Genomic DNA, 14,732 nt, shown 5'->3' with positions numbered 1-14,732 from the left:
GCGGAGAGCGTCGATTGCGCTGGTCTGCGTTTCGTTTCTTCCAAGAAAGCTTCCCTCGTTGGCCGGCATCCAGCGCTCCAACCCTCCTCTACGGGAAGCCTCCTTCCTTGCTCGCGAGGAATCCTCGCCCAACCTCCCCCCACCCCCCGCGGCGCGCGGCGCTTGCCCGGCAGGATCGTCACCAGGTTTCGGTGAAGAGAAACCCGTGTGTTCAGCGCAGCTCTCTCCAAAGCTTCAGAGAAATGCGCTTTGCCATTCCTACCTGGAGACGCCGCAGATTGAACCTGGGACCGTCTGCGCGCAAACCAAATGCGCTTCCACTGAGCCAAGGCCCTATAGCATCCCGTCGCGTCGGACTGTCATCGATCAGAAAGAAGTCTAGCTCGCCCGGGGGTCCACCAGCAGAATGAGCAGCAGCAGCAGCACCCCTCCAGCAAGGCTGACTTGATCCAGAGTTTGGAAAAAGTGGAGTATTAACCGAGGCCTCAGGATCTGAAATTAGCTACCTGGCCCCTGATCCCTCTGGTCGTTTGCCTCTAAACCATCCCTTGTGGAAATCTTAAGCTAGGGGCTCATCCTCACAACACGTGGGACAGGTGGGAACGCGGAGGTCTGCTCTTCCACTAAGCCCATCACTTTCCCGTCCCAATTTGTCGTGTTGGTTCTGAGATTTAAAATAATATTAAAAGGCTTACATCACAATCTCTCCTTTCCTCTGTCTTGGACCCAAAAGAGGTCTCTTTTCACCCAAGCACTGACCTAGACCCAGACCTGTTTCTCCCCAGCAAGGTGGTAAGGTAAGGTAAGGCAAGGTGGTTACCACGGAGAATCATAAGAGTTGGAAGGTACCCCCAAGGGCCATCTAGTCAAACCCCCTGCAGTGCAGGAATCACAGCTAAATAATTCTTAACAGATGGCCCAGCCAACCCTCCAAGGAAGGAGACTGTCCACCACCTTTCGAGGAAGTCTTCTACTCTGGGGCTGGGTACCAAGATGTACAGGGACGCTGGTGGCGCTGTGGTCTAAACCACTGAGCTTCTTGGGCTTGCTGATTGGAAGGTCTGCGGTTCGAATCCGCACGACGGTGGTGAGTTCCCGTTGCTCTGTCGCAGCTCCTGCCAACCTAGCAGTTCGAAAGCACGCCTGTGCAGGTAGATAAACACATAGCTGCCAAGTTATCCCTTTTTTAAAGGGATTTTCCCTTATGCTGAATAAGCTTCCTCGCGAGAAAAGGGAAAACTTGGCAGCTATGGATAAACAGGTACCGCTGCGGGAAGGTAAACGGCGTTTCCGTGCGCTCTGGCTTCCGTCACGGTTAGTTTCTGGTTAGTGTGTTTGCTAGGCTTTGGGGACATCTTGCTCCTTCACACTTAGGTTCTTGGACGCTTAACTAGATGTGGGTGCTGTGTAATACCTGTCCAAAGGTGGAGAACTTGCAGCCTGCCATATGTTGCTGGACTACAAGTCCCATCAGTCCCTAGGAGGCTGATGAAAAACTTTCTGACAGTTAAAGTTGTTTGATAGTGGAACAGTCTCCCTCCAGAGGTGGTGGACTCTACTTCCTTGGAGGTTTTTAAGCAGAGGTTGGACGTCCATCTGCCATGGTTGAGATTGGACTAGATGATCCTTAGGTCCCTTCCCATTCTATGATTCTATGAACATATAGCCAGCCACAGATGTTTCCCATCCTTTTGTAAGTCCGTCTCTAATTCGTTTTGGGACGGCAGTGGGCACAAACGTTAAAATCGTATTGATCAGAAATAAGAAGCTGGTGTTATAGATTCAGTAGGAAATTCTATCTTTCTAAATAGATACAGTATAGGAAATATCTAACAGTAGATATTCTCTCTCTCTTCTCCTGAATCATTGCAACATTTACTTTATCGTCCTTCTTTCATGCAACTGAAAAATGCCCAGCAATGTATTGGTTTAAAAATGACCCAGCAGCGAATGAATACGGAAACTACAAAACCTTTTCCTTCCCCAGAAGGTTACATATGTAAACCACTTGTTCCAATATGCATTTCATTATCAAGTTCTCGCTTTTAAAGGATGCTTAGCTTCTTTTTTAATTGCTTTTCCAGAGTGTAGAAAGCCACAAAAATAATTGATCAGATTCTGCACGACCAATTTTATTATTTAATCTCAGACGAGATCGCATTATATTCACACACCCCTTCCTCCGCTCTTTCTTCCAGGCAAGAGACGTCTTGTTTTGTCGCTGATTTTAATTGTTTTATCTTTTTTATTAAAAAAAAAAACAAAGTGCAATGGCATTGAACTGGTCTTGCAAAGGATGTTGTTACTGCTCTTCTCTTTACAAACCGAACTGTTTTCATATAAATTAATAAAAGGTTAAGATGCTAATACAATGTTATCATTAGCTTTTAAAAGAAAAGGGGTGGGTGGGCGGTCTACAGTATTCGTTATTATACAAAAGGGGGAGACCAATACTCCACATTTTTCAAAGTCAATTACAGTAACTAAAACGAATGGGGGAATTTCTTTTTGAGCAGGAAGAAGTTAGAACGAATCTCCACAGCAAATTTAATACGCTTTTTTTTTCTGGGAACAGGTAAGGTCAACCATTTGAAAATATTCATCTCTCCCAGGCCTGCTTCCAAAAAAAAACCACCAAAAAATTAAATTTAAATTAAATCAGATTCTACTAATTAAATAGCCTTATTGGCATCTGGCATAAGGAACATTTTATGCTTGGCAAACAGCAAAAGAGATCATTAGCTTCATTTTCTAGGACTCAATTAAAACTGAGGGGAAATAAAGGAAAAATTGTAGCCATTCACTTGGAAGAATATCTAGATGAATTCAAAGGAACTCGCTTCCAAGGAAGTGTGCAGGGGAGCAGAGCGACTAAATTCAAATCTGAGACTGTAGCCAACTGTGCAAATGCCAACATTACACAAAATTCTGCTTCTGTCTGATGAAGACTCCTGTGTGACCCTCAAACTTGCTTATTCTTACACTGACAGAAGACGATTCGCTGAAACGAAACTGGTTACGGTATATTTCCTTCCGTCTCCCTTTACGGAGCCCCAACTCTGGCACCGATAAGAAATATTGCGCAGCCAGCGAAGGAGAGGGACAGGAGAACAATTATGAGCTATTTCAGAAAATAAATCCCTACCTGCTTTCATATGCCACAAATCTCACTACTGAAACCGAACGAGAAAGACTTTTAGAAGCGAGCTTTCCCCCAAATAACGCCACACGGAGGAGTAAAGGAAATGCAAACAGCCAACGCACTCTTTCTAGGCGCGCGCGCACACACACATACACTCAAACGAACAAGAAACCAAAGTATTGTACACGTTAAATATTCACAGTCAAAGAAGTCCGCTCGCTTTTTTTCAATTATTTACAGTCGCCCACGGATGTAGTTCTGAGTCTGGCCAGCAGGGGGCAGAGAGGGGAGAACGAAGTTCGCCGTCGAGCGGCGTCGATCCCCTTTGCGGAATCAGGGAGGGAAGCGGGGGCCGCACAGCCGGCCCGCCGACAGTCATTCCCCACCACCACGACCACCAGCAGCAGCAGCAGCAAACAAAACTGAAACACGTCGGGGAACCTCTTCACCTTCTTCTCTGGGTAGAAAAATAGATCTGTACATCTGTCTGGATGGGGTGCAGCAGGGTCGTGGAAGAAGCAGCCGTCGGGGATGGATGGATAATGAGATCGGGGCCTCTCGCCCTCCTTCTACCAGGCGGTATCTCTCTTTCCCGCTCGCTCCCCGCCTGCCGTCTAGGAGGATCCCTCGTTCTCCGAGGTGTGAAGGAGGAGGCTGGCGCTGGCGCCCCCCGTCTTGTGCTTCTTCAGCAGCTGCGTGATCTTCTCGTCGTCCGAATTGGGGTCCAGGGGCTTGTTGTAGTCGTCGTCGTCTTCCTCGTTCTCCGAGGCGCCCTTCAGCCGCTCCGTCTCGGAGTCCTGCTTCTTCTTGGCCGTCGCCATCTCGGCCGCGTGCTTCTTCCGCCACTTGGTCCTCCGGTTCTGGAACCAAACCTGCACAAGGGCGCGGAGAGAGCAAGAGAAACGAGGTAAAGCAAGATACCCAATTTCCCTCTGCGAGGCCACCCGAGTTCCGTTTAGACGCAGTTTTTAATTCGATCCGGATTAACGAATCCGGAGTGATCGGCTCGATGGCTCTGTCATCCGCTGGTGCGAATTTAAACCTGCTTCTCACGTTCTCAAACACAACCAGGCAGGGAGGAGGGGATCTGGCCTCGCCAAAGACTCCGGCATATGCACTCTTAATCTGGATTAATCCATTAATCCGGGGTGACCCGCAACTCTGAGTTCTGTGCTCACCTGTCAACAGAGGCAGGTTAAAGTGCGGCAATACCTAAAAACCTGGGAACAAGCCCCATTAAACTCAGTGGAAGTTAATTCGAATAGACTTGAGAAAGGTAGGGTGAGTGTGAAACTTGTCTGGCTTCTCCCTAAACCACACACAACACCTCACTTTAGAAATTCCTGCCCAAGCACCATCTGCATAAAAGGTGCCTGCATAAAACTACAACTTCTAATTATGGAATGGCTAGTTCAACTAGTTCATATCAATGGTGCAGTTAGGCAAGTTTGCACTTTGAACTTGATGGTCTCACCAGGACCAATTTAGATGGTAGGATAGAATCATAGCATTGTAGAGTTGGAAGTGCCCTCGAGGGTCATCTAGTCCAACCCCCTGCTATAATAATAATAATAATAATAATAATAATAATAATAATAATAATAATAATAATAATAATAATTTATTATTTATACCCCGCCCATCTGGCCGGGTTCCCCCAGCCACTCTGGGCGGCTTCCAGCAAAACACCAAAATACAGAAATCCCTCAAACATTAAAGGCTTCCCTAAACAGGGCTGCCTTAAGATGCCTTCTAAAGGTCTGGTAATTGTTCTCTTTGACCTCTGGTGGGAGGGCATTCCACAGGGTGGGTGCCACTACCGAGAAGGCCCTCTGCCTTGTTCCCTGTAACTTAGCTTCTCGTAGCGAGGGAACCGCCAGAAGGCCCTCGGCGCTGGACCTCAGTGTCCAGGCAGAACGATGGGGGAGGAGACGCTCCTTCAGGTATACTGGACCAAGGCCCAACGTGGGGCTCGAACCCACGACCCTATAAGATTGAGTCTCAGGCTCTACCGACTGAGCTATCCAGTATGCATTACTTCAAAATGTGGCAAGTCGATAGTGAAGACCTTCTCATCCTGAGTGGCACCCTGAACTTCTGCCCCGAAGTCCTACCCTAATGGGGGCCACCCTATCTTTCTCCCAATGGAAGTTCAAGACAGCTTACACATGGCTCCTTCCAGCCCTCCTTAGCTGCAACAAGACCATATTGCCTTCCGACGATCGTGACAATTATGTTTCCCGTCATTCGCCACCTGTGACCTTGTTAATTAATCCAAATAATTTAAGATTTCATGCTAAAAACCACCAGTGCATCCGAGTATCCCCATTGTACTAAAAAGCACATGTGGAAAATAACCAGCATACACATCCTGATTAAAGGAAATTAAGTACCGACATTTATATGCAAAGTGAAGTAGGGTATGCTCCCCTGGTTTTGTATGTAATGGACATTGAGATTAGAATTCTATTTCATCTAGATTCTAGAACAAATTATTACATAACGAGTTGTGCCCATAGATCTGTGCTCCCCCAAAATATACCTCCTTCCTAAAAATTATTGTGTATTGATTTTAATAATTCCATAGCCCTGCAACGACCGGAGGGCACTGCACTACCTATGCTATAGCATTGGCAACAGCTGCTTCTACAAACTATTAGCTTCCAAAGGACTGGTATCCCAGTAAAGTCCATGTGCTTACATCTGAAGCCAATTTGGTTAAAAATTAATAATCATCATCTGTGGTGCCAATAACCAACCTAGTTAAAAGAAAGCAAGGCAACCCTCCACACCAGGATCATAAATCCACTACCTTGGGAGTCAGTGCTAGTGAAAGTGGTAGGGTTTACTCTTGAGTTTGTTGCTTGCAGTCAAAGTGCTCCCTGCCCAAGAGTCCAAGCCGCTAGAAGTTCTCCTGTGTGAGCCTTGCTGAAATGAATGGGAGCTGTGAAGAGTAGGGCCCTTGCCTAGTTCTCATTCATTCCCATGTGCCATGGGATTTGTGCAGAAAGACTTCAGGGGGGGAAATGTCCCTTTTACAGAGGTATACCTAAGCTGCTGCTGCTGGAGGAGACTCTTGGGCAGATCAAACCTATCTATTCTGAAGGAAATCAGCCCTGAGTGCTCACTGGAAGGACAGATCGTGAAGCTGAGGCTCCAATACTTTGGCCACCTCATGAGAAAATAAGACTCCCTGGAAAAGACCCTGATGTTGGGAAAGATTGAGGGCACAAGGAGAAGGGGACGACAGAGGACGAGATAGTTGGACAGTGTTCTCAAAGCTACTAACATGAGTTTGACCAAGCTGTGGGAGGTAGTGGAAGACAGGAGTGCCTGGCATGCTATGGTCCATGGGGTCACAAAGAGTCAGACATGACTAAACGACTAAACAATAACAACCTACCGGTAAGCTGCCTTGTGCCTTTGGCAAGGAGCTGAACCAAGGCCCCCTACCCCATCTCTTGAGCTCCTCTGCCAAGGTGCTCAGAGAAGCCTGTGTGCCTTGCCACTCAGAACAGCAGAGGAATATTCCAGGCAGCAGGCAAGTGGCGGGGCAGGTTCCTAGCCACTGTGAGTCAGAGTGGAGGGGCACGATTTTTGCACCCCCTGGGCCTGTGCCCTGGTGGGGGCCAACCTAGTCAACCCCTAGGGATGACCCTGTCCCTTTGAACAAATCAACTTAAACTGGAGGGTGGTAGAGATCATGTTCTGCATATACAAGGTCCCATGTTCCATGCCCAGTGTCTTCAGGGAGGACTGGGAAATAATACTTCATGCCTGAACACTGGAGAGATGTTCTACTCATTGTAGACAGCCCTGCATTATAATGCCCAGTGGCCTGACTTGGAATAAGGCACATTCTTATGCAGTAACCCAAAGTTGCTTTTGCTGTTGTTTAATTGTGCAATCTTACATCATAAAGGTATGATGAAAAGTTAGCACCATTTTGCCTATTGATCATATCAAGACCACCCATGCCCATTGTTACTGGGGCACTTGGTTAAATTCATTTGTCTATGTTTTTGTTCTCCACCCTCTCTCACACAAACACACACTTGAAGGAAACTGGCTCTTCTAAGTTGTTACCGGCTGCAACATTTGCAAGCATTCTTGAAAAGCCATTGAGTCAGGTCTTAATATATCTCTATGCTGGAGGCAGTGAGAGATTTTACTTTCTTGGGCTCCTTGATCACTGCAGATGGTGACAGCAGTCACGAAATTAAAAGACGCCTGCTTCTTGGGAGAAAAGCAATGACAAACCTAGACAGCATCTTAAAAAGCAGAGACATCACTTTGCCGACAAAGGTCCGTATAGTTAAAGCTATGGTTTTCCCAGTAGTGATGTATGGAAGTGAGAGCTGGACCATAAAGAAGGCTGATCGTCGAAGAATTGATGCTTTTGAATTATGGTGCTGGAGGAGACTCTTGAGAGTCCCATGGACTGCTAGAAGATCAAACCTATCCATTCTTAAGGAAATCAGCCCTGAGTGCTCCCTGGAAGGACAGATCGTGAAGCTGAGGCTCCAATACTTTGGCCACCTCATGAGAAGAGAAGAATCCTTGGAAAAGACCCTGATGTTGGGAAAGATGGAGGGCACTAGGAGAAGGGGACGACAGAGGACGAGATGGTTGGACAGTGTTCTCGAAGCTACGAACATGAGTTTGACCAAACTGCGGGAGGCAGTGCAAGACAGGAGTGCCTGGCGTGCTATGGTCCATGGGGTCACGAAGAGTCGGACACGACTAAACGACTAAACAACAACAACAACAACATGCTGGAGGTGCTACATTTAGCTCTCACTTCCAGATGATTTGGGCATGATGCACTCACACCTGCTTCTCATGAAGACCCTGTAAAAATGAATGGGAGGGCAATGAATGGCATCTTCCATTGGAGGTGGCATCTGGGCAGGGCTCGAGGGGCAGTCATGCAGGTTAGACATACATGACTGCAGTTGACTAGGATGCCTCTGGTGGTGAATACTTTGCAATGGATTTAGGCAGCCGAAATGGGACACTTGTGAATGATGTGCAGTTTCCAGAGAAGACGTACATCACTCTAAAACTTGATGACCAACTATGAATTGGCTACGTTGAAGAAGAAGAAGAAGAAGAAGAAGAAGAAGAAGAAGAAGAAGAAGAAGAAGAAGAAGAAGAAGAAGAAGAAGAAGAAGAAGAAGAAGAAGAAGAAGAAGAAGAAGAAGAAGAAGCAGCAGCAGCAGCTCTTGGTCATGTTCATGAACTTACTATTAACTTATCTGTTATTTTAAGATTACTTGCAAACTTACTGCAGTAGATGAGGATACAAATAACAAGCCCAGGGCCCCACTTAGCAGATGGAGCCGAAAAGTCAAACATGCAGATGGTCTGAATTATCACGTTTTAAAAATAAGTGGAAAAACAAACATCATCATCTAAACCTTAGATTCTAAGAAGTCCATCCACTCCCCACCCAATAAGACAATTCAGTCCAGAGTCTAGCATTACCTTCCCAATGGCACTACTGCCTCCCATTCATTTTGGTGAGGTTTGCCCAAGGGAGTTTGCCAGTAGACAGGACTGTGCCCCTTTCCCTGCTAGTGTAAGTGGCACTGTGAATGAACAGTACCAGGTGACCGCTGTTAGGTCTCACCCAATGTAATGATTGCATGGCTAGTATCTTTAGAGCAGCAATCCTGCAGTCTAAATGCAGGTCCATTTTCAGAAGGATTCTTATGCATGCATGAGCAATACTATCTGCATGGCGATCCTCATGCACATCACAGTGTGAATTCGCTGGATGTCTTCTGATACAAGTGTGGGTCCCCATTCAGAGCTACTAGCTTTAAAATCGAGTAGTCCTGGGAGTCCCCTTGGTATCAATGGGACTTCCCAAGTAAATGAGGTCGAAATGATGCCACTGGGCGCCCCAGTTTTATCGCTGCCACAAGTGATATTTTGGACTAATAGTCCAAATTGACTATTCGTGTCCATATCACAGTGTGCGCTGATATGTTAGCATTCTTTAATTATTGGAGTTCGTACCGCTGCAAATAAATCCCCTATTAAAAACACAAATGAATAATAGTAATTTTGATAGCTGCAGCATAGTTACTCTCACTGCCAGCTCTCAAAACCATCAGCATATGATTCCCATCAGTGTTAACAATTATATCAATAATTGCTATCCGTTCCATAATTATTGTGACCACCGCAAAGCTATTGTAATTGCTGCCACGGAAATTATAACATTCGCTTACTTACTCACTTAGCAATCAGGACAGGCATATTCATTTATTGTTGCTGTTCTGCATAAGAACAATTGCTTCTTCAAAGACTATGGAGCTTTCGCAAGATAGAGTTATTATTAAGAAGGCAAATATTAGCATAATGTGATCACCAATGCCGTTATAGCAGAAGTCATGTTGATGTGTTGGAGTGATTTATTGAATAAAACGATGTAAGTGCTTATTATAAGTAGCTCTCAGTACTTTCATTGTGGTTATGTTAGGGTGGCCAGATTAACCTCCTAGTTTTTGTACCCTCCTGCAATCCTGCAGTCCTATGCAGCATTACTACTACTACTACTACTATGACTATGATTTACTTCTGAGTAAACAGTAAGTCACGCTACATTCTTTCCTTATTTTGCCTCCCCATACCTTCCATTCCTTTCATCCCACACCACCCTCCTGGCAAAATTTAAACTGTAGGCTTCTCAGGGCAGAGAATTGCACTGCCAATTTTTTTCTTATACAACAACCGTTAACATAATCTAGCTGACATTCTGAGGACCTTTAATTGCCATTGATTTGAATAGTAGAGGTGAGGATTTGCTTGACTCTCTTCTATTCAAATCAATGGCACGCAAAAGTATTTAACAATGGCTGTGTGGTGCCCAGAAATAGCATGTTTATGTCTGGGGTTAAGGAGCTTTTCCCCACCCTGCTGCCCTAACATCTTAATTAAAGGCTCTGCTCCCCATACCTTTGTTTCATTCTTTAACATTTTGTCCAAAGGAGCACCCAGAGCTGGGCTAACACCCTGCACAAATGATGCTTAACTCCTGTTGAAGACAGTGGGAGTTAAGCAGCCCAGCTGCGGGCAGGATTGTCATAAACAAGCAAATGTTGATCTGTGCACTAAAACAAGCTTCTGCATAATAATATGTGGAGTGCCTCTCATTTTTATACTTTTTATTTTCTGCTAAAGTCTACATCCACACACCACTTCTTCTTTCTTCTCCCTTATTTGTTTTACTACTTCTAGTTACAGGTAGGTAGCCGTGTTGGTCTGAGTCGAAGCAAAATAAAAAAATTCCTTCAGTAGCACCTTAAAGACCAACTAAGTTTATATTTTGGTATGAGCTTTCGTGTGCATGCACACTTCTTCAGATATCTGAAGAAGTGTGCATGCACACGAAAGCTCATACCAAAATATAAACTTAGTTGGTCTTTAAGGTGCTACTGAAGGAATTTTTTTATTTTGTTTTACTACTGTCTCTCTATCTTTTTTGATTATTTGCTTTCCCCCCCCTCCAGACTAAAATAAAAATATACCAAGCTGCAATGCCCTCCCCTCTCCCCAATCTGTCACACCAAAATATGCACATCCTCATTTGTTATTGCTTTTCTTAAGGGTAATTCAAAGGGAAAGCTCTCCTCCTTCTTAGGTCTATAAATCCTGAGCACCGGGTGGTTTGAAAGAAGGGTACTCAAGTAGACTATGCTAAAAGTAACCATTGCAACTCCCCCCTGCCACCACCCCCCACTCTACAATTAATAAATAAAAAAATGGCAGGACTGTTGTTCTTTTAGATCTAACTACATTTGTACAAATGACCCTGTCTTAAGGGAACTTCTGTAGATTGAACTCAATGAGGCTGCCTCCGTTTCCAGTCCAGAAAGAATTGCTCACACTAAAGGTTGCCATGTTGTGAAGGGTTACTTGGGAGTAAATCTTACAATCCTATGCACATAAGTTGTGTGCATGAACTCAGAAGTAAGCCCAGCTGGAACTTGTTTCCAGGTGAAAGTGCATAAGATTATAGCCTTACATGGGAGCAATATTAGGTGTAATATTATCTCCTTCGGGTTTCATATGTATAGGATTGGGATCCATGTCTCCTTGAAATCAATGGGAGACTTTTATCTAGTCCAGGACATTATAAACACATTTGGCTGGGAAAAAGTTAGTGCTGCTTAACTTGTGTTCGAATCAATGAGATTTAAAGGAGTCCTGCAGGTTTTTCACTGGGAAGAATGGGTCCATAAGAGCTATTCTGTACAACAAATACATTCCATCACCTCTAATAATACATCTATCTGCCCAGAAAAATAGGAAAGTAGCCTTAAGAAAGTATTCAGTGCCTCAATACATGGCAAGGGGAAAATATTTTTGTATGTATTAATAATAATAATTAATAATAATAATAATAATTACCCATAACTGCACAGTCATGTTCACAATACACATTTGATGCACAATACACTCCCCCCACCCTCACCAAGCTCACTGCAATAAGTAGATGGAGCTTCTGCTCCTAGTACATACAAATACTAGACTAATTTATTCACGGTCTTTCCCATATATTTACAGTGACAAATGAGGATCTCTAGATAACTTCAGGAAGAAGAGACAATCTATAAAGGATCTCTCTCTCTCTCTCTCTCTCTCTCTCTGAATACGAACACCTACCCACCCAATCTGTTAAACTATATTTGCTCCAAAAGTTGTCTGGAGAATTTTCCCTTTGGAAAAAGGGGTGGCGAGAGTTAAGGGGGAGTGAAACCCTACAGAAACACTGTACTGGCATTACAGCGGTGGAGGAAGGCCTTCGTGGGCTTTCAATCTACTTTCTATGCCTGCTAATTCTGCTGTCTCCTCATTCAGACACGTGCTGAAAACAAAACTAAAAATCCAAATGAGCCTGGGAGAGAAACCACACACAACCAAACTTTGCAACCATTACAGTGCGGCCCTACAGGTGTCTACTCAGAACAGAAGTAAGCCCCACCAAGTTCAACGGAACTTACTCCCAGGGCTATAGGATTGTAGCTTTAATAGTCCTCCAGTACAATCCTATACATGTTTACTAGGAAATAAATCACTATGAGGGTTCATCCGAAAATACAGGATTGTCGTTTTACTAATGTTGCTGGAGCATTCGCTTCATTTTCCTGTTCCTTTTATGGATATACATAGAATGCTACGTATAAATGCATAATCATGTATAAAATACAGGCTTTTGAATGCAGTCTCAGGATCACTTTTTTCTACGTAAGAACCACAACCCATTCACTTAGCATTTAAATTTGTTGCCTTACAGCTGAATACTAGATGTTGCTGGCACTTTAATATAGTTTTGTGGCTCTACATAGACCATGGGGGGGGACTTCTGGCCCACGGACCTAATTAATAATATAGATAGAATAACCCATTTATTATGGTATCAGCTTGGGGTTTCTGGAGTCCTTCTATGCACCTGATTGAAGTGGGTTTTGATCCAGGAAAGCATATTCTAATCTATCCAATAATAAAGTCCAAGGTGTCACAAGACTCTTTGGTTGTTTCTGCTGGAAGAGACTTCGCGCGGCTACCCCTGTCTTATAAATACGTGCTAGGTGCAAAAACCACCACCATCCAACTGGTGTCAGTGGCAAAACTACCCTTTGATTTAATGCCCCTGGACGGAGCTCCTAATCCAAAGTGATCGGCTTATATGATTGCAGTCATTAATGCTGTACTGAAAGCAATACTAAATTAGCTGCTGCAATCCACACACCGGAGTAGCCCCGTTGACTCCCACCGCGAGTGACGTGAGGTTCATTGGACTTGGGCGAAACTTAGTGCCCAGAAATTGCTCCTCTTAATGACCTCCTCACTTAAATAGTCACCTTTCCGGTGGGAGGCCACTCTATTGAAATCCCTTTTTCTAAAGAAGTCTCCTTTCAGCTCCCTTTTGCAGACCCGACCCTTTATCCACGGTGGCATTTACTCACGAGTAAATGCATTCAAGAGGGGGACGCCTATGTTTGGGATCGCGGGCCTAAAAAAAAAAATTCTCTCCTTAACGGTAGGATATTAACCCCACTTCGCCCCAAGTCATAAATATATTTCCATAAAATTTCCATAAAATAAAATTTTCATAAAAATATTTAGTTGGCCTTTTCTCCCAAATCATAACACGATCGAGAGCAACTTTTATTTTATTTTATTTTTAGGAAGGGCATAAGTTCTTCCATTTTATTAGGCTACAACTTATTTCCGAAGTAAGAGATGGACAAAAATGTTCACAAGCTGAGGAGGGAGAGGATCATTGGAAATAAGAACATCTAGTCTTTATTTCCTTCATTTTTATGGGGGTACTGGAATAGCACTAAGTGCAAACAAATGGGTAAAAAAAATAGTTGTGGGCCAGTTTGTAAACTCAACATGGCTATAATTATAATTAGCAAGTATATTAAATAATAATAATAATAATAATAATAATAATAATAATAATAATAATAATAATAGATCGTTAACAAAAAAGCTGTACCTTACTCTTAAGTATAATTATCTAAAGCTACAAATTAGGAAAAACAGCTTAGAATTTATATTTTTATTTCCCCCTGTCTTTCAAAATCCGTGCGGCAGCAACAATGCGATAACGAAAGGCACGCGCGCGGCCCCTCTCTCCATTGCAAGATGAAAGCGATATGGAGGGCACGCGCCCGATCCCTTTTGTTCATCCATATCTCCCTCTTATCAGCCGCATTTTAACACTCTCCCGCCCAGACTGAGCAGTGGCTGGGGCGGGCGGGCGGGGGGGGGGAGACGGGGAGGGAGTAGGGAGGAGCGGGGGGGGGCTCAGAGATCGGTTCTTATCTGACCTGCTACTCTCACCTTTACTTGGCTTTCGGTCATCCCCAGCGAATAGGCGAGCCTCGCTCGTTCCGGCCCGGCTAAGTATTTCGTTTGCTCAAAAGTCTTTTCCAAAGCGAAAATCTGCTGGCCGGAAAACGTCGGTCTTGTGTGCTTCCTTTTGCCGTCTTTATCCAGCAAAATCGAGCCTTGATCTAGATGAGGAAAGGGTCCGCAGGAGGGGAGGGGAGGAAGGAAGGTATATATATATAGATAGATATTTATTATTATTTGTTATTTTAAAAGCAATGGGCATAAACGTATACGCGCGCTTGACAGTCTCTCTGAGTGGTGTGGTACATATGTATTTAAAATCCTGCTTAGGGGAATTTCCGCAATGAAAAACTGCCCTCTTTGAAGAAACTGCGACGGTTTGGGGCATCCTGGATTTTACAAACAGGTGCAAATCCGAAATTATTTAGGCATTGCATCTCCTTCGGAGAAAGTTATGCAGACACACACAGAGGGAGATGCAATCTATCGTTGTTCACCTTTCTGAAAACAACGTCCATTCGGCCTCCAAAACTGATATTTAGGTTTCGAAAGTCCCCCAAGGAAAATAAATGTTAACTCAAAACGATTAACTTTAAAAGATCAGGAGGATACGGCATCCACAGAACAACGAGCGTTTCGTTAACATTTTTTCGCCCCTACTTGCGAAACCAGAAGGTTCGCTCCTGTATCAAAGATTCCTCCCAAAAAGCAG

At 44.3% G+C, this 14,732-nt stretch overlaps 1 protein-coding gene across 1 annotated transcript in view; it reads right to left on the bottom strand.

Moving 5' to 3' along the window:
- Positions 1-2,111: 2,111 nt before the first annotated feature.
- The window catches only part of LOC148687395 (homeobox protein Nkx-6.1-like), a 14,555-nt gene continuing 1,934 nt past the window's right edge, over positions 2,112-14,732 (bottom strand). Inside the window, exons 2-3 of the mRNA XM_088657085.1 lie at positions 14,009-14,181; positions 2,112-4,014 (exon numbers count right to left, since the gene is read on the bottom strand). Coding sequence (XP_088513211.1) covers positions 3,757-4,014; positions 14,009-14,181 — 431 coding nt within the window. The 3' untranslated portion in view covers positions 2,112-3,756. The remainder of the gene's footprint in view (positions 4,015-14,008; positions 14,182-14,732) is intronic.

Source organism: Zootoca vivipara, chromosome Z1 (genome assembly GCF_965207765.1).
Source record: "Zootoca vivipara chromosome Z1, rZooViv2.hap1.1, whole genome shotgun sequence".
In the NCBI taxonomy this organism is placed as follows: domain Eukaryota; kingdom Metazoa; phylum Chordata; class Lepidosauria; order Squamata; family Lacertidae; genus Zootoca; species Zootoca vivipara.
This window is presented reverse-complemented; position numbering and strand designations above follow the sequence as displayed.